Genomic DNA, 26,029 nt, shown 5'->3' with positions numbered 1-26,029 from the left:
TTGGAAATTACAGATTGACCCCTGTAGTTTCTGTATTTGCAGGTTGACCCAGAAATTTTGTGAAATTACAGTTTTGCCCCAAAATTTCTGGTAATTATATTTTGACCCCGGAAGAGTCAAGTCCACCATTTTCGGCCGTTCCGGACGCAACGGTTAACTCCGTTTTGCCAAATTCAACTCCATTTTTGGTCAAGCCATAATGTCAATGGAAGAATCATCTTCGGGAGCTATGGTTAAGCTCACTGCCACAAATTATATACTTTGGAGACCTCGGATGGAAGATCTCCTCAATTGTAAGGATCTGTTTGATCCTATAGAAGCTGAAGGTGAAAACCCCGATCCCAGCAAAGTAGCAGAATGGAAGAAATTAAACAAGAAAACGATCGGTCAGATCAGGCAATGGATCGACCACAGTGTCTTCCATCATGTAGCGAAGGAAACGGATGCATATGCCCTCTGGACAAAATTGGAGGACATGTACCAGGCCAAGACTGCTCGGAACAAAGCCCTGTTGCTTAAGCGATTGGTACATCTCACATTACAGAGTGGAACTTCTGTAGCCGAGCATACCAGTGAGTTCCAGAGCTTGGTAAATCAACTATCTGCTGTGGATTACCAACTAGGGGATGAGGATCAGGCCCTCCTACTTCTAAGCTCTCTTCCAGACAGTTGGGAGACATTGGTAGTCTCTCTCAGCAATTCGGCCCCGAATGGCAAACTTACTATGGCTATGGTTAAGGATGCCCTATTTAATGAAGAGGCCAGGAGAAAGGACATTGGCATGGATCAGTCACATGCCCTCGTCACAGAGAGAGGAAGACAGCAAAGAGGTGGTCGAGATAGGGGGAGAGGCAGGAGCAAGAGCAGAGGCAGATCTACAGACGGCAGAAAATCATCGTATAAGTGCTATCATTGTGGCCTGGAGGGTCACATGAAGAAGAACTGCAGAAAGTTGTTGAGAGAGCAGAGACTCCAAGGTAATCAGCCGAAGAAGGATGGAGAGACACTAGTCACTTGTACAGGAGAAGTGGCGCTCTGCTCCACCGAAGAAGAGACATGCCTTCATATATCAACCCAAGATGTTGAGTGGATAGTCGATACTGCAGCATCCTACCATGTCACTCCACATAGAGATTTCTTCAAAACGTACAAAGCAGGAGACTTTGGTACGGTAAAGATGGGAAATTCCAGTTTCGCAAAGATTATGGGAACTGGTGATATTCAGATAAAAACGAATATTGGTTGTACAATCACTTTGAAGGATGTCCGTCATGTTCCAGATCTTCGGCTTAATCTACTTTCGGGAGCAGCCTTAGACAAGCAAGGCTATGACAACTACTTCAGCAAAGGCACATGGAAAATGACGAAAGGTGCCATAGTTGTCGCCCGAGGACATATTTGTGGAACGTTGTACAAGACTCATGTGAAGATATGTGCAGACAGCCTCAATATTGCAGAAGGAGAGGCGTCTCAAAATCTGTGGCACCAGAGACTCGGTCACATGAGTGAAAAAGGATTGTCCACTTTGGCAAGGAAGAAGCTTATCACTGTTTGCAAGGATGCTGCGCTAAATCCTTGTAATCACTGCTTGTTTGGTAAGCAACATAGAGTCTCCTTCAGTTTCTCTGCATCGAGAAAATCAGAGTTGCTTAGTCTGGTGCACTCTGATGTTTGTGGTCCCATGGAGGTGGAATCATTAGGTGGCAACAAGTATTTCCTGACCTTCATTGATGATGCTTCACGGAAGGTGTGGGTATATTTCTTGAAGACAAAGGACCAGGTACTGGATTACTTCAAACTGTTTCATACCATGGTAGAGCGTGAAACAGGAAAGAAGCTGAAATGTCTCCGCTCAGATAATGGAGGCGAGTATACTTCCAAGGAGTTCGATGCCTACTGCAGAAGACACGGCATTCGACATGAGAAGATGGTCCCTCGCACCCCACAACATAATGGAATAGCCGAAAGAATGAACCGAACCATTATGGAAAAGGTCAGAAGTATGCTCAGTATGGCTAAGCTGCCAAAGCCATTCTGGGGAGAAGCTGTTCGTGCCGCCTGCTATTTAATCAACAGATCACCGTCAGTACCGTTGAATTTTGAAATTCCGGAGAAAATGTGGTCGGGAAAGATTCCCTCCTACTCTCATTTAAGAGTGTTTGGTTGTATAGCTTATGTACATGTATCCAAGGAAGCTCAGACAGAAGCTCGATGCAAGATCTACTCCATGCATCTTTATAGGATATGGAGACGAAGAATTCGGATACAGGTTATGGGACCCGAAAACCAAGAAGGTTATTAGAAGCAGGGATGTAGTATTCCATGAAAACCAAAAAAATGGAAGACATTGAAAAGCCCAGAATGTCTCCTAATTATAGTTCTAGTGCCGAGAATTTTTGTCCTAATCCAGCACCAGCACAAATAGCCACAAAGGATAATGAGGTGCATGAAGATATACCAGAAGCAGACCAGGAGGAAGAAGGGGATAATGAGCAGGGGGAGACTCAATCCTCTCAAGCAGCTGCAGGGCCATCACAGCGGTCAGATGATGGTACACCTCCTGAAACCAGTGGTTTACAAGTTCGGAGATCTGAGCGAGGCCGAATTCCATCAAAGAGATTTCCAGAATCTGAGTATATTCTGCTTACTGAAGAAGGGGAGCCAGAGAGTTTCCAGGAAGCTGTTTCTCATCAAGAGAAGGAAAAATGGCTGCAAGCAATGCAAGATGAGATGGAATCCTTGCAGAAAAATCATACTTATGAGTTGGTTGAGCTTCCAACAGGAAAGAAGGCACTAAAGAATAAATGGGTGTTCAAGCTCAAGAAAGATGGCAGCGGAAGGGTGGTGAAACACAAAGCCCGATTGGTGGTCAAAGGATTTCTTCAGAAGAAAGGAATTGACTTTGATGAGATTTTTTCACCAGTGGTAAAAATGACTTCAATTCGAGTCATTTTTGGTTTAGTAGCAAGTCTAAACCTAGAGCTTGAGCAGATGGATGTGAAGACAGCATTTCTTCACGGTGATTTACATGAAGAAATCTACATGGAGCAGTCAGAAGGATTTGAGGTTTCAGGGAAAGAAAACCTCGTATGCAAGCTAAAGAAGAGCTTGTATGGCCTCAAGCAAGCACCAAGACAATGGTATAAGAAGTTTGACTCGTTGATGGTGAGTCAAGGCTATAAAAGGACTGCAGCAGACCAGTGTGTTTATATTAAAAAATTTTCAGGTGGAAACTTCATTGCACTTTTGCTATATGTGGACGACATGTTGATCGTTGGACAAGATGCAATGAAGATTAGTCAGCTGAAGAAAGAATTGTCTAAGTCTTTTGATATGAAAGACTTAGGACCAGCTCAACAAATTTTGGGAATGCAAATAATCCGAGACAGGAAAAATAGAAGGTTATGGCTATCTCAAGAGAAGTATGTTGAACGGGTGATAAAGAGATTCAACATGGATAAAGCCAAACCGGTCAGCATTCCACTTGCAAATCATTTCAAGTTGAGTAAGAGATTGTGCCCCTCATCCAAAGAAGAGATAGAGGAGATGGCTTCAGTACCATATTCTTCAGCGGTAGGAAGTCTGATGTATGCAATGATATGTACCAGACCAGACATTGCTCATGCAGTAGGTGTTGTGAGCAGATTTCTTTCAAATCCTGGAAAGAAACACTGGGAAGCAGTCAAATGGATTCTCAGGTATCTTAAAGGTACATCGAAGCTGTGCTTGTGCTACGGGGGAGGTGATCCAATCTTAGAAGGCTATACAGATGCAGATATGGCCGGAGACCCTGATAATAGAAAATCTACATCAGGTTATCTCTACACTTTTGCAGGGGGAGCTGTGTCATGGCAGTCAAGATTGCAGAAGTGTGTTGCTTTATCCACTACTGAAGCAGAGTACATTGCCGCAGCGAAAGCGGGTAAGGAAATGTTGTGGTTAAAGCGTTTTCTCACAGAATTGGGCATCAAGCAAGAAGACTACAAGATACATTGTGATAACCAAAGTGCCATGGATTTGAGCAAAAACTCAATGTATCATTCCCGTACAAAGCACATTGACATCCGCTATCATTGGATACGCGAAGTAATAGATCAACAGTTGCTGAAACTGATAAAGATCCACACAAAAGAGAATCCAGCAGATATGCTAACAAAAGTTGTTGCTCAAGAGAAGCTGAAGCTATGCAGAGACATAGCTGGAATAGATGGCAGATGACCATCAGTTTTAAATGCGGCTGGAGGGGGAGAATTGTGAAGTCCAGCCGCACCAACCTCACCAACCACAGCCGCACCAACCTCACCAACCACAGCCACCATTGTTGACAGCCACCATTGTTGACACCATTGCTGCACCGATCAACAATTGTGGGCTAAGATGTTGAAAAGTGTGGCCTTGTAAGCCTATAAATAGGCTCCTTACCTTTGCATGAAAATCAAGCCAAGAGAGCAATCTCAATCCTCCCAAGTGAGGAGAATTGAGAGAAAACTCCAAGAGAGAGAGTTGTTTAAGTTCCAGAGAGAACTTGAGAGAAGAGTGAGCAATTCCAGAGAGAATTGGAGAGTGCAGAGAGAGGTTCCACGAGAGAATCCTCCATGAGAGAAGTTTTTATTTTTGTATTCTATTTTTAAGAGATTAATAGAATTCTTTTATTTTCTTCTCATATTTCTTCTCTAAAGTGGTCAGAGAACCACAACAATATCAATAGCTATAATGTGTATATATATATATATATATATATACATATTTTATGTATAAAAACACACTGAACCAAATCGTCTCAACTCAAATCATCTTTTTCATTTGCCAATTTAGTATTATTTTCAGACTCCATTAAAAATCAAAGTGTCCTTAAAACTAACAGTTGTCAATTAAAATTTAGAGTTTTTGAGTGTACACTCGTAATATTTGCGTGCAAGAATTCTTGAATTTAGAAAAATCCATTCTATTAAACAATGGATGCTTATGTGATAAGTATTAAAAATTATCACATCATTATTTATATTTTAAGATTTAACTTAGACATTCCTAATAAAAAGTTGGCGCTTTATTTATTTGTGAGTGCAATATATGTTTATGTTATCTATTTGTTTGTTTGGTAATGTTTATGATTTTTTGTTTTTTGTTTTCAATTTTCTTAAAAGTTTTACTGTAGTTGTATAGTTAACTTCTGCTTTAAATGATATGTACACTTCCGACCGAACTACGAGGTTAACCAAAAGGAAAATATTGCCCCAAAAAATGGAAAATAAAAAAGACATATTAAATTGAAAATGATTTCAAAATAATAATAAAATGAGGCTGATTTTGATATTTCGGTGATTTATTTTTGTAATTATAAATGAATATTAAAGTAGTCATTAATCATTCTGCACTTATGCTTCATCTTTCATATAATTTTTTTTATAAAAAAATCCCAAAATAGAAATGTTTATTAGATACATAAGGAGTGTTTAAGTCGTAAAATTATATTATTTGCATAGATATATTCGTATATATATATATATATATATGTGCATGAAGGTGATCTTACCTGTTGAATCGCGGAGGGATCATCGACTCCATTGTAAGTCAAGCCGGGCAGCAGAAGGAATCCACTGAAGCCTGCCATTTTCACACCAATTGAATGAGAGAAGCTAGATCTACAAATTTAGTTGATATGGATATTGAAACAAGGCATTGTCTACGTATATTTATACCCATCTCAGACTCCTTTTTTACTACCTTTATTGATATGTATAGTGATCAATTTTCTATATACTTTTTTTTATTTAGATTCTGCGTTACGAATAAGTAAAATAATTTTTCTTTTTTCTTTTTTCATATTCTGTAGTATACGATTTGACATATGAAAAGAAACCCACCTGTATTTTATTCCAACGAACAGTGTTTTCCTTTGTTCATTATTTCTTTTTCTCAGTTTTGTCAAGATTCGCCATCTTGGGAAATTTACTTGTAGCTTGTGCAATTGGGAATAATTTCTAGTACCTCAAATTCTTTCCATACTTTAAAATTTAAATGCCATCAGGCTATCTTAATCCATGTCATACGGTTACATGTTACAGGAAAAAAAACGTTAACTTCTCCGTCTCTTTATTTTTGGTAACCATAGCATATCCGATCCATTGATCTCTCACAATATTAATATTTTCCATAATTTTTTTTCCTCAATAAGAATATTTTTCATATCTTAGCAAGAAAAAAATTATATAAACATGAAAACCTCCCTAAAAATAAAATAGAAAAAGAAATCAGAACCCAGAATGGCAAAAAATAAAAAATAAAAAATAAAAAATAAAATTTCCAATTGCAGATCTCTCGTCTATGCATATAAAGGAACAATATCATCTTTTAACCCTTTTTTTTCTTCTTCCCCTGGTCTGCTGGCATTTTTTCTATCAGCATCAATCTCTCAGACATATAAACTCAGACGACCACCAGGAAGCATCCAACCCAAAGATTTTTTTTTTTTTTTTTTTTGATGGCACACCCAACCCAAAGATAAACATATATATATATATATATTCTTCAAACCAAAAAAAAAAAAAAAAAATACCCACATTAAATTTGAAAAACTAATTAACAATTTGGAACCCACAGACTATTCTGTGAAACTCAGTTATAAATGTAAGAAATAGTTATTTTATTTGTTGATAAGTTCCAGAACCGGCCATCGAAGACCAAATTTGTAAAACCTTGAGAGCTTGAAAAAAATTTTACAGTGGAGTCAAGAAGGAAGCAGGTAAGAATAAGTGGAATGGCTGAAGAGAGAGAGACGGAGGACTCGAGAAAGACGTATGTTTGGTGACGGAAAGCTAGCATTGCCTTGTAAATACATGACATGTATTATTTTACAAGATGGCATATAATGTATAGCATGAGTTATGACCACTCAATACTCTGGAAATATTAGAAAATTTTCCATGCAATTGATACGGTTTAGTCCGGATTTGAATCCTTTCCTTATTTTTCTTCTATTTTTGTTCATACTTGGTTTTTTAATACAGAAAATATTTAATCATATACGTTTTACTTGAAATTAATTATATTTTACAAAATCATGTTAATAAAATAGATGTACATTATTCATTAAATTGACAATTCACAATTAACATTGAAAAACAAACATAAACAAGTATTGATTAAAAAAAACATAAGCACGAATAGAAAAAAAACAAACAAAAAATTTTAATTCTCCACGTCATTGTACCACTTCGGTATTCTTTTTTGGTAAATAAATACATGCAATATCTTTCACTGAAAGAAAGATAAAGCTTCTTTTTTTATTTATTATTATTATTATTATTTTTTTTTTTGTGAAAAAATACCCTTTACCTGTCCCAGTTGAAGAAAAAAAATTTACCCATCCCCGAAATTTAAAATTTTGCCCACCTACAGATCCGAAAATTTCTCTTAAGGCCTTATACATTTTTGTTAAAAAAAAAAAATAAAAAATAAAAAACCATTTATTTTCCCTCTCTTCTCTCGCAAGATACCCCCGCACCTCACGACTGTTCATGCTTCCTTATCCGTCCATTAGTTAATTAATGAATTAATTTTACTTTTTTAAATTTTCCTTTAAATCCTCATTCGGAGTCTAAGACTCAATGAGTCTTTGAAATACTTTTTGATTAAGATGAATCAGAATGCCTCGACTGCAAGTTAGGACATGTTTGTTATAATATAGTTTCGATTTTTTTTATAAATATATATATATATATATATATTTAAATAATTTTTAATGATATAGCTATGCAAATGTATATGCATGTCTTCTATTAATAATCATTCAATAACCAAAATTATCTTGTAATTTTTCATTATATTAAATTAAAAATGTGCAATACAAACTATATATTATGGTTTCTAATAAAAAATTGAAAAAAAAAAAAATGGGAGTCTGGGTTGCCTCGCCAGTCCGGTGCAGAGGTCCAGGTCAACCGGACTTGCTGGCCCAAAACAAAGAAGTCCAACCAGTCCAATTTGCCAGTTATAATTTTGATGAAAATTAATTTCCAATTTGCCAGTTATTAAATTGTTTTTTGCTATATTATTTTGGAACCATGACAAAAATGGTTTCCCAAGTCGTTGTGCCTAATATTTACAAGCTTTAAGATTAATTTAATTCTACAATAACATCTTAATTCTGCAATTGTCAAATAAAATTTTAGATATCATGTTAGACCAAACATAGAGAATATATTTAGATAGCATGCAAAGAATTTTATGTAATTGATGTGGCACACTGTAAAAGGATAAAAAATCGATTGTGCTCCCTAGAGCATCAGAAATGAGCTCGTAAAAGGACTGGCTTCCCTTCTAAAAAGGCAATTCAATTTATTTCTTCTATTGCCTATTTGGTTACGATCTTAGGCTAGGATTAAGGATTTTTGATTAATTAATTTTTTTTTAAGGAAGTTTGAAGGCACAATTTTTTGATTACGTGTTTTGTTATTTTTACTTGGCGCTTTTAAATTTTATATTGTGTGTGTGAAATAAAAATCAAATTCACATGGTTATATACACTCGAAAAAAAAAAAAATATTCCATTGAGTATCAAATTTAATAATATAATATGTTAAATAAATATATAATATATACAATATACACTCCCAAAAAAAAAAAAAATGATAGTTGATTCAAAAAATGAAAAATCTAATGTCTATCTGATATGAATACAGACTTCACTCGGTCGTTTCGCCAATCGCTGTTGCAGCAATTTCCATCTGCCAAAAAAAAAAAAAAAAAAAAAAATGCTGCTGCAGCAATAACGAAATTAATAATAATAACAGCACGTAAGAAAAAGCATAGAAACACAAAAGGGTGATCACTTTTGTAAATGGTTGTTTAAGCTTTGATTTTCATTAGAATATATATATAATTTGACGTAAGAAGACATACACCACATTGAGGATGGATGGTGGACTCTGCGCTTGACCACAGAGAGAACCCTTTTCAAATATCCGTAGAGACACCAGATACATAGACCGTTCTCCAACATGTCATGACAGGGGGCGCTGATACCCGTGGACAAATATGAAAATGACACCCAGCCATTAAAGACACGTAGACATATAGCCATGTAGGCTTGACAAGTGGCTGTAACAAACATGTGGATAAATTGACACTTGACACGTAGCTGCGTATGCACACGTGAACGTTATGACACGTGGACAAGACACATGGCACTACCTGACATGTGGACTAATAGAAACTGGACACGCAATCAATAAGAACATATCAACAATCTGCCACATCGTTAAGACACATGGCATTGAAATGCATACAGCCATCAGAAACACGTAGACATAACACCACATCAGCTCCACATGTGGATGTAACTGACATGTGGATCAATTGAAACTTGACACCCAGCTGCATATGCGCACATCAAAGTCATAACACGTGGCGATGGCCATGAAGACTAATAGAAATTTGACATGCAACCAACAAGAATATGTCAACAAGCAACCATATTGTTACGACACATGATACTGAATACATATGGACAAATAGCAAAATGACATATAGTCATCAAAGACACGTAGACATAATGCCATATAGGCTCCACACGTGGATATAACTGACATGTGGATCAATTAAAATTTGACACCTAATTGCAAATGCACACATCAACGTCATGACACATGGTCAAGACACATGGTACCACTTGACGTGTGGTCGAATAGAAACATGACACGTGGATCTTTTAAACACAGAGACTATACTCCACATTATCATGATAGGTGGCAGTGATGGCCATGTGGACTAATAGAAACTGGACACGTAAACAATAAGAACACGTTAATAAATAGCCACATCGTTACGACACATGGCATTGAATACACTTGGACAAATAGCAAAATGACACGTAGCAATTGGAGACACGTAGACATAATGCCAAGAAAGCTCGACAAGTGGCTGAAATTGAGATGTGGATTAACAGAAACTTGAAACCTAGCCGCAAGTGCATACGTCAACGTCATAACACATGGGCAAGATACACGGCACTACCTGACATGTGGATTAATTGAAACAGGACACACGGATCTCTTGAACATGTGGACCAAACTCCAAGCTGTCAAGACAAGTGGCAATGGTGGCCATGTGTACTAGTAGAAATTTGACATGTAACCAATAAGAACACGTCAACAATCAACCGCATCGTTACATCGTTAGGACACATGCATTGAATACACATGGACAAATAGCAAAATGACAGCAGCCATCGAAGACACATAGACATAATGCCATGTAGGCTTAACATGTGGCTACAACTGACATGTGGATCAATAGAAACTTGACACCTAGCTGCAAATGCACACGTCAACGTCATGACACGCGGTCAAGACACATGGCACTACCTGACATGTGGATCAATTGAAACATGACACATGGATCTCTTGAACACATAGACCATACTCCATGCTGTCAAGATAGGTGGCAGTGATGGACTATGGACTAGTAGAAATTCTACACGCCATCAATAAAAACATGTCAACAATCAGCCACATCATTACGACATATGGCATTGAATACACATGGACAAATAGCAAAATGACACGCAAGCATCGGAGACACATAGACATAATGCCATGGAGACTTGACACATGGTTGCAATTGACATGTGGATCAATAGAAACTTGACAACTAGTTGCATATCTACACGTCAACGCATGACACGTGGTCATGACACATGGCCTACCTGACATGTGGCTGAATAGAAACATCATGCTGTCACAACAAGTGGCAATGATGACCATGTGGACTAAAAAAAACTAGACATGCAACCAATAAGAACACGTCAACAATCAGCCACATCATTATAACACATGGTGCTACATACACGAGGACAAGTAGGAAAATGACAGGCACCCATCAAAGCCACATAGACATACGACCACCTAGGCTTGACACATGGCCGCAACTAACATGTGGATTAATTGAAACTTGACACCTAGTGCACACGTCAACTTCATGACACGTGGTTGTGGCACATGGCACTACATGACATGTGGCCAAATAGAAACATGACATGCAGATCTATGGGGCACGTAGATCAAGCTCCATACTATCATGATAGGTGATAGTGATGACCATGTGGACTAATAGAAACTGGACACAATAGAAAAGAACACATTAACAATCAACCATGCATTACTTACATGGCTTAATAAAACAAGAAACATGGCAATATAAGCACATAACATGGTTGATCGTGTACACTAGACCATGTTTGGATGTGGTACATGCATATGGATCCAAGAGTGATTGGGCCACACTCCCTGACCCTTGTTTGGGCGTCTTGTGCCATGATTGGTCCTAAACCTAGTCCTAAACCTTGTAAACTGAAGTATTTTGGGGAGGAATTTGGCCCATTACCCATGTTGAAATCGCCTTGAGGATATATACCCATCAATTCGTGAAATTTTTTGTTTTTTCCTTTAATATCGATTATACCCTTAAAAAACTTTCAAAAGAACGTACATGTCCTTTTATTTTACTTTTTCATTTGTCCAATTTCCATAAAAACACTATGCCACCGTATTTTTTTTTAACATTTCAATTCAAAAAAACAAAAACCTACCTTTTGATCCAGCATTCATCATTACTTCGTGATTCAATACAAACAAAACCCGGTCTTGGCTTTCAATCTTCTCCCTCAAAAAGCATCCTGAGATAAGGTTTTTTTTGTTTGTTGTGTGTATGTATATATATTGCAAAGTTGATATTTACATAAAATATTTTGAATTTTTGGTATACATGACATTTTTTAAGTACTTTGTATTATATTTAGGACTTTAAATTGTTTGATTTGGATTTAAAACTGGTTGAAAATTGAAATTTTTTTAAATTTATGTTAGATTAAAATTTTCTATGCAAGTTGTTATAAACTAGATTTTATGATAATTTGATATTGGATAGAAATAAAAAATGAAGAGACAAAAAAATGGAATCAATTTAGACTGAAAAGGTGGCCGAAAGTGGAAGTTACAGCCAGGTCGACATTCGGATGTAAGACCTAGTTTGCTAGGTTTAGGTCGAGCCAACTGAAGGTTGAAGGAGAACTATACGACGTGTCGCCTGGCTGGTCCAGACGACATGTCGTTCATGGCGTCCAGCCAAGTGACACATCGTTAGTCCTGAACGACATGTCTGGATATTTTTTTCATATCCTTTTATAAGATTTATATATGTGATAAAGGACTTGTTTGGATGAACATACATAAATCAATGTATGAACATACATAAATCAATGTGTTTGATCAATTTTTATGTTATTCGAGTCATTCATACATAGTTATATAATACTTTAAATGTAGATGAAAATGAAGAGCATTAAAAATTTAAATTTCTATGTTTATTTTTGTATTGGTTTGAATTATATATATTTTTTATTCGTAAGTTAGCGTTGTGGTTATTTATATATTTATACATAGTTGACAATGTGTTTAAATGTAGCTAAAAAGTTATTAGTGTTATCAATTTACATTTATAGGCTGTATGTATCAAAGAAGAACCTGTGATCTCAATCGAAAAAGGAAAATAAGAAGATACAAACCAAGAGACACGGTGGAAGTACATCAGCACGTGACTCGAAGCGTCGATGAACTTTTAGGCAGCAATCCAAATCTGAAAAGGAAAACACCAAGCTTTCACGCCATTTTCCAGTCTCCTTTCTCCCATCTAAGATGGTAAGTTTTATATTCTTTTACATAACTTAGTATGTTAAATATGTAATTTGGTTTAAGTCCTAGCTTATTCTTGTTTTATTATAAAGATGAAAAATTATGAGATTTTGATATACATTTTTGAATTTCGTGAGATTTATATAAGTTTTATTAAAAAGACGTCTTTAACTATTTATTCATGAATGTGGATACACAAGATAAACATCACCTGATGGTCATCGGGATATTTTTAGTTCATTGTAGCTAGACTACCAATGGCTTCATCGGTAATACCACTAGTGCAAAAATGTTAACAAATATATCTTAAGATTGGTTTAGACATATTATTATCAAGTTGGGGTGAGAAAATAATTTATGAGTAAATGATTGATTTCCATTTCATTTATGTAAGTTATTTTGCGTGCCAGTAAAGCTCCAATTTGGAAGGAACGGATTCTCAAGGATACAGAAATATTTAAAATTAATGTGCATTCTTTTAGGAACTCAATGGAAACCAATATAATAATTAAAAATATACTCACAGCTAATAAACTAAATAAGTATAGACAAACATGTTTTAAACCCTTAGTTGAAGTGAAGAATCTTAGGTTCTTTGGTCACGTAGTTCATAATCTATTATGCAGACAAATTACGTCCAACGATCCTAATGTACTTGAGTTTAACTTTGATGGATCTAAAATTTGGTTTATGAAATGGAAATTTACACTTATTACTGGCTTAAAGTTTTGTCAGTACTCCTCTGAGTTTGATATGCAAAATATTAAATTAACGGAGCTGCATAAGAGGTTGCTCGAAAATAAATCTAACTTGAAATCACCCGAGTTGAAATCAATATTCAAGAGTACACATTTTAGGGATGATTGAGATACAATAAAGATTATCTTACTATATTTCCTAGTTCATGATGTGATTGAAATAGATCCGATAATTCAAATTAATAGAAAATTTGTTGAATTGATTAATAATATCAAACTTTTTAATTTCTACCGTTGGTAGTATTCTAATCTACAAAGAAACGATAGAGTCATTGTACAATGCATTCCATCATAGAGAAGATGAAGTAAAAAATAAATCATGCTTGTACGATCTGAAAAGTTTTCTGTTGACATTTCAAGTACATTTTAACATCAAATATAAATTTAGGATTTAATTAAAAATTATATTTGAAAACCTATATTTATATTTGTAAATGTAGGGTTTTGAAGTCGTTCCTAATTTTGGTAAAGATTTTGACAAGAAGCAAAAAACTAGTTATTATAGGATCATTGAATGACATTTAACAAGTCCACCGAACCATAGAGCTATGGATTCTTGATTCACCTCAAGTAGCAATTGAAGGCAAACTTATTTCAACTACATGTTTTACCAAACTTATGTTACACCTTCAGAATCCACAATTTTATGGTACAATAGACTTCTTAAATGTCATCCAACGATCCTAGGACAACTAATTTCTTGCTACTCACCAAAATGTTTACCAAAATTTGAAATAGTTTCAAAATCCACACCTACAAAATATAAAATATAAGTTATCAAATATAATTTTTAATTAAACCCTAAATTTATATTTAGTGTTAAAAACCCTAAATTTATATTTAGTGTTAAAAACCCTAAATTTATATTTAGTGTTAAAAAACACTTGAAACGTCAACAAAAAACCTTTTAGATTGTGTTAGTATGATTTATTTTTTATTTCATCTCATCAGTGATAGAATGCATTGTGCAACAACTCTATCATCTCCTTGTAGCTTAAAATATCCCAAAAATAAAAATTAAAAAATTCAACATCATCTACCAATTCAACAAACTTTCTATTAATTTAAACCTTTAGATCTATTGTAAACACACCATAAACTAGGTAATATAGTAAAGCAATCTTTACTGCATCCCAATCATCTCCAAAATATGTACTCTTAGGTGTTTGTTCCAACTCGAATGGTTGCAAATCAGACTTATCTTCGAACAACCTCTCACACAGCTTCGTTAATTTAAGATTTCGCATATCAAACTCAAAGGATATCGACAAAACTTTAAACCGGTAATAAGTACAAATTCGCATTTCCTAAACTGAATTCCAAATCCACCGGTTAAACTTAACTATATTAGAATCGTTGGACACAACTTATTTACATAATAGATTATGAACTACGTGATTAGAAAACCTAAGGTTCTTCACTGCAATCAAAGATCTAAAACATATCTATCTGTACTTATTCAGTTGATCAATTGTGAGTGCACTTTTAATTACTACATTTACTTCCATTGGATTTCCAAAAGAATACACCTTATCTTTAAATATTTCCACATCCTCGAAAATTCATGCCTTCCAAATTGGAACTTCACTGGCTTGGAAAATAATTTACATAAATAGAATGAAAATCAATCATTTCTTCATACACTATTTTCTCACCTCAACTTAATAATAATATGTTAAAACCAAATTTAAAACATATTTGTTAACATTTTTGCACTAGTAGCATTACCGATGAAATCATCGGTAATCAAACTACAATGAACTAAGAAAAATCCCAATGGTCTATCGACAATTATCAATGGCCATCGAGCGTGTTTATCTTGTGTATCCACATTCATGAATAAATAGTTAAAAATATATTTTCAATAAAACTGATATAAATCTCACGAAATTCAAAAACGTATATCAAAATCTCATAATTTTTCATATTTATAATAAATATAGTAAAACAAAAATGAACTAAAACTTAAATCAAATCACACATTTAATGCACCGAGCTATGTAAAAGAATATAAAACTTAAGGAAAAGAAGATTAGAACATGACCTAAAAGTTTGATGTTTTCCTTCTCAGATTTAGATTGCTACCTGGAAGTTCGGCGACGCTTTGAGTTACATGCTAATGTGCTTCCACTGTGTCTCTTGGTTTGCAGCTTCTTACCTGCCTTCTTTGATTGAGATCGCAGATTCTTTTTTGGTGTCATTCTAACTTACAGCCTATAAATGTAAATTGCAAACACCAATAACTTTTTATCCTTTAAACACATTGCCAACTATGTATCTATATATAAATAACCACAACCCTAATTTACGAATAAAAAATATATATAATTCAAACCAATACAAAAATAAACATATAAATTTAAATTCATAACGCAGCTCATTTTCATCCACATTTACAATATTATATAACTATTTATGAACAACTTAAATAACATAAAAATTTATCAAACATATTTATTTATGTATATTCATCCAAACAAGTCCACCTTTTTTATCACATATATAAATTTTATAAAAGGAATGAAAAATTTTCAAAACAATGCATATCAATGTACCATATTCATTAAAAGAGATCCCAATTGATCCCAAAGAAAAAAAATTATATCAATTTTGATTTTAATGCTTTTCTAAACTAAAAGTTTGGTAATAACAAATAATAATTATAATTTTTTAAATAACTATAATGTAACATCCCACATCGGTTGGAGAGGGGCACGAAGCGGTCTTTATAAGGCTGTGGATACCTCTCCCTTCAAGACGCGTTTTGACAAAACCTTGAGGCCAGGGGGGAGAGAGGGAGTGAACCCTGGGCCAAAGAGGACAATATCTTGATGCAGGTGGACTGGGCCGTTACAGTGGTATCAGAGCCAGTACCCGGATCGGTGTGCCAGCGAGGACGTTGGACCCCAAGGGGGGAGGATTGTAACATCCCACATCAGTTGGAGAGAGGCACAAAGCGGTCTTTATAAGGCTGTGGACACCTCTCCCTTCAAGACGCGTTTTGACAAAACTTTGAGGCCAGGGGGGAGAGAGGGAGTGAACCCTGGGCCAAAGAGGACAATATCTTGATGCGGGTGAACTTGGCCGTTACATATAAACTTTCACAAACTCCATATTTTAATTTTTTTTCAACCAAAAAAAAAATTACAATTTTTTTTTTTTAAATACTAACATCATCGATGACAATAGCAAACGATGTATCGTCCAGGCCAAATGACATGTCGTTCAGGATTAATGATGTGTCACCTGGCTGGAGGCCACAAACGACATGTCGTCTGTACCAGCCAGACGACACGCCACAGGGTTCTCCTTCAACCCTCAGTCTGGTCAACCCAAACCCAACGGATTGGGTCTCGCAGCCGAATCCCAATCCAATCATAACTCCCACCCTCGACCATCTTCTCCAACTAAACTGGTCCCATTTTTTGCTTATCTTCATTTTCGATTGCTATCCAATATCAATTTATTCTAAAACCTAATTTATAACAATTTCCATACAAAAAACATCATATAACAGAAATTTAAAAAAATTTCAATTTTCAACTGATTTTAAATCCAAATCAAACAATTTAAACTCCTAAATGTAGTATAAAATACTTTAAAAATGTCATATATATCAAAAATTCAAAGTATTTTATGTAAATATCAACTCTGAAATATATATACATATACACAACAAACAAAAAAATAAAAAATAAAAAAACCTTATCTAAGAATGCTTTTTGAGGAAGAAAACTAAAAGCTCAAACCAAATTTTGCTTGTATTGAAGCAAAAAGTATCGACAAAAGTTGGATCAAAAAGTGGATTTTTGTTTTTTTGAGTTGAAAATTTGGAAAAAAAAAAAATACGGTGATGTGGTGTTTTTGTGGAATTGGACGAAGGAAAAAGTAAAATAAAAGGACATGTACATCTTTTAGAAGTTTTTTAAGGATACAATCAATATTAAAGAGTAAATCAAAAAGTTTCACAAATTGGGAGATATATATCCTCAAGACCCTTCCAACAAGGACAATGAGCCAAATTCCCCAAGAATAATACACCAAAATAAATTTAGCGGAAACACAAAAATGAGGAAAAAATGTCCACCTCTTTTATTTTTAATAATCTTTATTTTAATAATCTCACACTTTTCACTTTCATTTTTCCTACCTAACTAATTATCTTAAGTTTCCCCATCATATTATCTAAAGAAATCCACAAAAATTAGATTTATTTTACAATCTTTTCTCTTTAATAATCGACACCTACAGCTTTACAAATCTCTTTTATCTTGATGGTAATCTTATTTTTATTTATAAATGATTAAAGGAAAATATGAAAAAGAATGAAAAAAATAGAAATTAAAAAATAAATAAGAGAAAAACTATGTCAGTCTGAAGTTAAAGAAGACATGCTCTTTCTTCATTGGTAAAAAAAGCTCCTACCATGAAACAGGGCCTGCTATTAAGGACGGAACATAAACAAAATCAAGTAAAACTACACCACTCCCATCAAAGAAAAGACCTCTTCCATGGAAAGGAGGTGAGGTAAAGACCTCCTTTCATGGAAAGGGGTCCACACCCCAACCCCCTCCGCAGGGAAAGAGCCTCTTCCCTGATAGAGGTGGAGTAATCTTATTCAAATTTGTCTAAACCTCACCATCTCTCCCTAAGGAAGACAGGACATTATTACTTAATTTTGTCCATACCTTACCTCTTATCACACATCCCGCCCCATGGTAAGAACCTCCTCCTCAATAAGGGTAGAGCGTGTTGTCTTCAATTTCGAACTAACATATTTTTTTTCTTCTGATTTTTCTTTTTTTTTTCTTCCTTTTTTTTCATATTTTCCTTATTCTTTTTTATATTTTCCTCTAACCGTTTACAAACAAAAATAAAGATTATTATCAAAGCAAAAGAAATCTCGCCATATTGCTTACTAAAATATCTACACTAAATTAATAAATTCATAAATTTTAAAATTTATCACTTTTTAACTAAAAACTTCCTTTGATAAGTATGCGATATTAAAGAAAATAACTTAGGTAGCATTGTTCAAAAATCGTGTTAAGGCTACAAATGACACATAGTGATTATGTTGTTAAATTTCTTGATAAGATTTGATAATAATGGTAACTGCAAAACAAATCCATTTTTTGTGAATTTATCGGATAATATGATAAGAGTATTTTAGTAATTCATTGAATAGAAAAAGTGAAAGGTAGGAAAAAAAATTTATTGAAAACAAGAGAGGTCGCATTCTTCATTTTGGCTGAATGATGGGTATTTTTGTGTTTTCCCAATAAATTTATCTCCTATTCAATTTTAGTATTGAAGTTTTCGAAAAGGCAAATCTTTAAATCTAATTCAATTTCTAAACTAAAGAAGACCAAAAAAAAAAAAAAAAGAATAAAAGGCCAATGGTAAGTGAAAAATGGTAAAACCTTTTATCTCATACAGCTAAAAATCCAACAGTCACTTTAAAAGCTTTGAATAAGCAATGACAAATTTGAAATTTCAAGCCTTACTACTCTATCACAAGAGCAGTAAAATTTTTAAGAAAATTTGTTAGGCTAGAGTTTAGATTCTTAATACTTAAGTCTGTGATAAGTAATACATTTATTATTAGGATACTTTTTCTCACTTCAGTCCCCAAAAAATACATAAAATTTCTTCCATCAACACAAAAGTATGACCGATGGATATGAAACCCTTTTGGTTTTTTATAAGAACTCACCAAAAAAACATGTATTTTCTCTACCTGGAGCCCTGCTTGGTCAAACCAAAATTTAAAATCTTTTGCACTTTAAAAGTATCTATCTATAGGACTGGTTCCGAACCATTCTGGATAAAAACTATTTTGACACCACCATGGATACTTCCAGTTCTATTGGACCATGGAAGAAGAATGGACATACCAATACATTATATCATTTTAATAAGAAATCAAAGTACTGAAAGAGAGAAATTGTAGTAGAGGGCAATGTGTTTCAATTTCTGCCCCATGCTAGAATTTTATAAGTGCAATTATAGAGTAGAAGGGGTAAACCCAAACCATATGAAGTCCCAGCAAAGACAGATAAAAGTGATGGAGTAATAAAAATTGTCAAAATCCTAAACTGCCCGATGTTCCTCCTTGATGAGATTATCACCAAAAATTAACCTTTAAGTTGTGGAATCCATCCCCTGCTCGGATAGATATCTTACACGGCGGATAGCTTTCATCAAATGAATATTGTGCAAATGAATACACATACTTGGAGCTTTACTTTCTTCTGGAATTGAACATTTACCAGGTGAGGCTGTGCACCGTCTGACCTGGAACAAAGCAGCAATAGAAAAAACATCAAATTGGAACATTTTTCCCAAATCAATTTTTGAGATTTTAAATAAATAAAAATTTTTAATTGGGATATAGAAGAAGCAGAGAGACTGACTGCCAATAGGTGTCGAGATTATCGTCGCGCAGAGAAGAGACGCCATTGCCCGGCTTGCAAGAGCTGACACTACAAGCGACCTTCTTACCCATTTCTCTGAGATCATCGTCCACCATCAGCACCTTATTCCCTCCTGTCAGCTTCGCTTCCTCTTCTCCCTCCGAAGACTCCGTCGCCATTCTCTCTCACCTCTCACTCTCAGTGCTACACACTGATTCCTGATTATAATAATCTTATTAAACTTTCTTTCACAATTTTAAACACAAAAATTAAAAATTAAAAAAAAAAATTACCATTTCTAGAGCACCTTACCGGAAAAACCCTAATCCCTGAAGTAGGCGCTGATCTGCGGCCTGGTTTTCATTTCAGCTTAGTACCAAAATTTTAGTGGGAAAACAAAATAAAAATGTAAAATTACAAAATACCCCTCAATTTTTTTTATGCAATTTCCCTCCAAAATATTGCATTTAGTCGATTTGTCATTTATTAAAAAATATAAAAAATTTGAACAAATCAATTTTAATTTTAGTGTGGCTCTGCTTTTTGTATATATTTAATTGAGGTTTTCAGTTTCAATTTTATTTTAATATGGATTAGAATATGATGAAAATTTGTTTTGCACTGATTAAACCTTAGCCAAAAAAGAAAAAAAAAAAAAAAGATGTTTACTGTATAATTTAACTCAAAATATAAGGTCCATAAATATTAAATTTATAAAAATAAAAAACATTAAAAAAATTGGCTTAAAAAACTTAAGTTTACGTGGACGACTATTAATAAAGCCATTATTTGCCGCTTAAAGTTTGAAGTAAAAAAATAAAAAATCATAACAAAGCCTTATCATTCAAAGTTTATAATAGAAAAATAAAAAAACCATAACAAAACCTTATCATTCAAAGTTTGAAATAGAAAAATTAAAAATTATTTGATAAAACCACAAATTATATCTACCTACAGTTATACCTGGCAATTCGGGTTCGTGGGTCGTGTTCGTGTCAACCCGTTTAATAATCGTGTCAAAAATGCCTAACCCGAACACGACCCATTTATTAATCGTGTCAGGTATCCAAAACACTAACCCGACCTGTTTATAAACAGGTCAACACGACACGACCCGTTTAACACGATTATTTTAACGGGTCGTGTTGATCTATTAACCCGTTAACCTGAAATTGATCTATTAACCCGAAAATTAACCTATTAACCCGTTAACCCGAAAATTGACCTATTAACCCGAAAACTAATCGATTAACCCGTTAACCCGAAAATTAACCTATTAACCTGAAAACTAACCTATTTATTAAAATAACTTATTTAAAATGCCAAAAATTATAATTCACAATACATAAGTCTTAATATGTGCTAAAAAAGACAAATTCAATACACCAACATAAAATTTAATGTCCTAATAATAGTAAAACACCAATACAAAATAAAATAAATGGTATCAAATTGTTATCATAATACATATAAAACCAAAGGAAAAAGGACATAACTATCATTATGCTCCAAATTTATTTATCGATGTCCAGATTCCAAACCAAATATGTCGATTTTTGGTGCTCAACAATCCAGCCTGGGATCATAATATCAAAATAAATAAATAAAAAATCAATTAAATATAATACAAAAGTTAAAATGTTAAAATAAAATAAAATAAATTAAATAAATTTTAACATTGATATTACCTTATGCTTGAGTATTAGCATAATTAGAGCATTGACTTGAAGATTCTTCTTTATTGATATCACAGCTCAAAACATCTTCAGTAAGATCCTCAAGTTGTGCTTCAAATTTTTCTTGCATTCCATAAATTAGTGAAACAAAAAAATCATTAATAAAATAAATTAGTGAAACAAAAAAATTATTAATATATGCAAATGAAATAAAGAAAACATTAATAAAAATAATTACCTCTTTGCCCAAATAACCAATCTCTTGTACAAACTATCGCTTCAACAGTGCTAGGCTTTAATGAACTACGAAATTGATCTAATACTCGTCCACCAATGCTAAAAGCAGATTCAGAAGCAACGGTGGATATAGGGATACTCAATAGATCACGAGCCATTGAAGCAACTTCAGGATAACGAAACTGATTTGCTTTCCAATAATCAAGCACATTCAATTCAATTTCAGTAGCCATCCTTGGCTCCTCTAAATAAAGCTCCAATTGTGATTTTTGTGTATTGGCACCTAACTCTTCAATTTCACAAATATTAAATTCCTACAGTGTTAGAAAATAAAAATTTCAATAAGATTATTTTTCAAAAAATTATAAATAATCACTAATTAACACAAATACAAACAATTAAAATTAATAAAAAATTTAAGAGTTATTTAATTTCAAAATGGAACTAGCTGTCTTTCTAAAAGAAATGACATCTTCTCCAACACCACAAGATGTGTTACTCTTTTCTTTCTCCAAAGAATGTGTAGAAGATGTCAAAGATCTTTTTTGAACATACTCCTTAAATATTGAAAATAATTTGCTCTTCACACGTATAAACTCACTAGAACCACTTGCTCCATAAATTTTTCTATAACACCAATCTACAAATTGAAGCTTATATCAAGGATCCACAACCACTGCAATGGCTAATATCAAACTAAATTCTGACCAATACTTCTCAAATTTTTTAAGCATTTGATTAGCCATGGTTCTCAAGTAATCATCCTCACTTTCAATATTTTCCTTCAATGTAACATAACAAAAGAAAACCGAGGAAAAGTACAAATTTGAAGTAGGATATTTAGTGCCCGAAAATATGCAAGTGATATCATAAAACAAACCCAAGAATTTACTTATCTTTTCAATCTTCTCCCACTCATGACTAGAAGGACAACTTTTATAATTTGAATCAGTTAGCTCCAAATGACAAAAGGCACGTCGATAGTACAATGCACTTTCAAGCATTAAATATGTAGAGTTCCATCTAGTAGGCACATCTTGCCTCAAACCTCTCTTAGAGTCCATTGACAACAATTTAACACATTCTAAAAACTTCTGTTTTCTTACTTGTGACCCTCTTACATATTTAATACTTTCCCGAATCTTATGAACAACATTATCAATATCTTTCAACCCATCTTGTACTACCAAATTAATGATATGAGCACAACATCTAAGATGAAAAAAATCACCATCACAAACTACAGCCCCCTTTAATTGCAATTGAGTAACTAACATATCAACAGAGACATCATTGGCAGAAGCATTATCCAAAGTTAAAGAAAATAACTTTGTCTCAATTCCCCATTCACACAACAAAGAGTATAGTTTTTCTGCCAATGCTATACCGGTATGTGGAGGTGGCATATAACAGAAATTTAACACTCTCTTTTGCAAGATCCACTCTTTGTCAATGAAATGGCAAGTAAGACATATATATCCATCAGTAGTTGCAGAAGTCCATAAATCAGAAGTCAAACAAATTCTACCAGGAGTTGCATCCAACATGCATTTTATCCTACATTTTTCCTTCAAATGCATTTTAAGAACATCCGACTTAGCAGTATTTCTAGAAACAAGTTGTATATCAGGATGTAAATATTGAAATATGGTTCTAATTCCCTCATACTCAACAAATTGGAAAGGCAAATCATGCATGATTATGGCCGAAGTTACCAATTCTTGAAAATGCTCAAAGTTAAATTTAGATGCATTCAATGAGATAGTCCCTCTATCTTGAGATATCAATAATTGACCAATATCACGAGTGTCTCTTTTCACACAATTTTTCAAATGACGCACCAAATTTCCCGTTCCATATTTACTATCACAAAGATAAATGGTACCACAATCTTTACATTTACATTTTTGCTTACCATCAACATCCAAAGGAAGCACATCAAAGTAAGACCAAACCTTTGAAGTGAGTTTTCTCTTGCGTTTCACTTTATGCCCACTTGTGACTCCCTCCATAGGACTTGCAACATCTTCTAAATTAATAGGCATTTCAAAGCTACTTGATTCAAGATTTATTTGAAGTCCATCCATGTTTATCTACATGTTTTCAAACCAAAAAAAATTATATATTAAAATAAAATATTATAACAACCTTATAATAAACATGTATATAATTTTTTGTTTCCAAATCACAAAGCAAAATATATTCACACATATGCACATATATAATTTTTTCATTTCCCAAGCTATAAGAGGTACAAGATGGCTAAAGAAAAAAGAATATAAAAATGGCAGAATAACCTCCAATTGTTTAATGGCAGAATCGAAAACCATGTCAATCTGTTTACAAAAATAAGGTTAATTTTCATAAATATGTAGTCCCTTTAATATAAAAATATTATATATTTATGTGGAAATTTTATGGAACATGTCTTTGTGTCGTCTCTCTCTCTCTCTCTTTCATGCGTGGATTGATAAAACTTCACATGCATCCTAGTCAATTTCTGTCTGAGAATTTTAAAGTAAACAACCTAAAATAAGTTATCTCTTCTTCTCTTTAATTATTTTATTGCAAAGCCACCTTTTAGCATTTATATAGAATATATGGGTCTATGTCTGTATACAATGGATACTAATTAAATATTGGGGAACCATCTTTTTTCTCATTTTTAAATTATATATTTAATATAGCAAAATATCTGATGCAAATTCAACCTACCCAAATGAAGTCAAAAGCTCCCCAATCTTTTTTAAATTATATTGTAAATTGCGACCTACAATGCTTGCATTTTCGTACGTCGCTTCCTATATATTGTCGGTAATGATTCATCACTTCTTATGTAACTTTAATGTAGACTTAATTATTAATTAAATGTACCCACCAATCTTAGCAAAGAGTGAGAGTTTCGCAGAAAAAAAAAAAAAGCTCAAGAGACACAGGATAGAGGAGATGTAGAAATGAAAAGGAAACAAAGACTTACTTGGAGATGGGGCTGGCTGATGAGGCAGAGAGAAGAAGCAGAGGTAGAGGAAGGAGGCTTTAATGGCTGATGGAGATTGGAGATGGGGCTGGCTGGTGTGATCTGTGGTGGCTGCGGCGTTGTGTGCTGGAGAATAAGATGCAAAATTGAAAAATAGGGCTTGACTCTCGACTTTTGAGTTAGATCTGAATTTTTTTTTTATTAAAAATATATTTTTTGTTTTTAAAAAATTAATAATAGAAAATTATTTGTATAAAATTTTTAATTTCTAATATTTTTTAATTATTAAATATTATATTAGTAATAAAATATTAATTTAATATTAAATTTAAATGGGTTGTAATAGGTGTATAATCGTGTCGGGTTGAAACTGACCCGTTTAATAAATGGATCGTAACGGGTCAATTTCGAGTTAAACAGGTCAACCCGAAAATGACACGATTAATAATCGTGTTAAACGGGTTGACCCGATTATGACCCGAACCCATTTATAATAAACCCAAACCCATTTATTCCGTGTCGTTTTCGAGTCGTGTCACCGTGTCATGACCTAAATTGCCAGGTCTACCTACAGTCCTTTAAAAAAAAAAAGAAAAAGAGAGAAAAAGATAAATAAGCTAATTGAAATAATAGTTAAATGTAACAGGGTAATAAAGTACCAATAATGTTAAAGGAATCCTAATTTTATATTTCATTTTTCTGTATATTTTCCACGTCTGCTATTGATATATGATGACACCTGATTGAAAAACATAAATACATAAATCAAATAAACTAAGATGACACGTAATTGAAAAACATAAATACATAAATAATATAAACTAACATTATATTAACGTTGAAAGGATAGGAGGGAATAGAAAGAAAAGCGTTCAAATTCCTTATTTTGATAGTTAAAAGAAGGTGGAAAGGAAATAAGTAGAAAAGAATGGGAGGGAGTTCATCTTTTTATATTAGAAAAATTGTTTTCCATCCAAATTTAAAAGGAAAATGAAAGAAAGGAAAAGATTTTAATGATTTTTTTAATATCTTAAAATTATCCATATTATTATTATTATTATCTAGTTGGTTTGTTATAATTGACTTATTTTTGGTGTTTAGTAAATAATTTTACCAAATTAACTTTTTTTAACTTTTAATTATTTTTTAAGTATTTAATGATATAAATAAAATGAAGTGAATTAAATTCAATAACCTTAATAAGTTCTATTCATTGATATTATGTATACTTGTTATATATTTTGTATAAAATGGATTTATTAGAATCCCATAATTA

At 33.5% G+C, this 26,029-nt stretch overlaps 1 protein-coding gene and 1 pseudogene across 1 annotated transcript; both read right to left on the bottom strand.

The window, feature by feature from the left end:
- Positions 1-19,300: 19,300 nt before the first annotated feature.
- LOC125421969 (anaphase-promoting complex subunit 10-like) lies at positions 19,301-20,150 on the bottom strand (annotated as a pseudogene).
- Positions 20,151-21,223: 1,073 nt separating this feature from the next.
- Positions 21,224-24,909, bottom strand: LOC125418339 (zinc finger BED domain-containing protein DAYSLEEPER-like). The gene is made up of 5 exons (XM_048471220.2): positions 24,754-24,909; positions 23,732-23,869; positions 21,778-22,090; positions 21,552-21,662; positions 21,224-21,439 (listed from the first exon to the last, which is right to left on the bottom strand). Exons 2-4 carry the CDS (start codon positions 23,861-23,863, stop codon positions 21,553-21,555), a joined length of 555 nt encoding a protein of 184 aa, XP_048327177.1. The 5' UTR covers positions 23,864-23,869; positions 24,754-24,909; the 3' UTR covers positions 21,224-21,439; position 21,552.
- Between the last annotated feature and the right edge of the window lie 1,120 nt (positions 24,910-26,029).

This window comes from Ziziphus jujuba, chromosome 4, assembly GCF_031755915.1.
Source record: "Ziziphus jujuba cultivar Dongzao chromosome 4, ASM3175591v1".
Lineage (NCBI taxonomy): Eukaryota > Viridiplantae > Streptophyta > Magnoliopsida > Rosales > Rhamnaceae > Ziziphus > Ziziphus jujuba.
Note: the sequence above shows the minus strand (reverse complement) of the source record. Positions and strands in the feature narration are given on the sequence as shown.

Bases quoted from the DNA above. Each gene is read 5' to 3' on its own strand.
- LOC125418339 (XM_048471220.2), bottom strand. From the start codon at position 23,863: ATGGATGGACTTCAAATAAATCTTGAATCAAGTAGCTTTGAAATGCCT. The intron at 22,091-23,731 runs GTTTGGTCTTAC...CTAACACTGTAG, and splicing joins AGAGAAAACTCACTTCAAAG to GAATTTAATATTTGTGAAAT. The intron at 21,663-21,777 runs GTAATTATTTTT...ATGGAATGCAAG, and splicing joins TTGGTTATTTGGGCAAAGAG to AAAAATTTGAAGCACAACTT.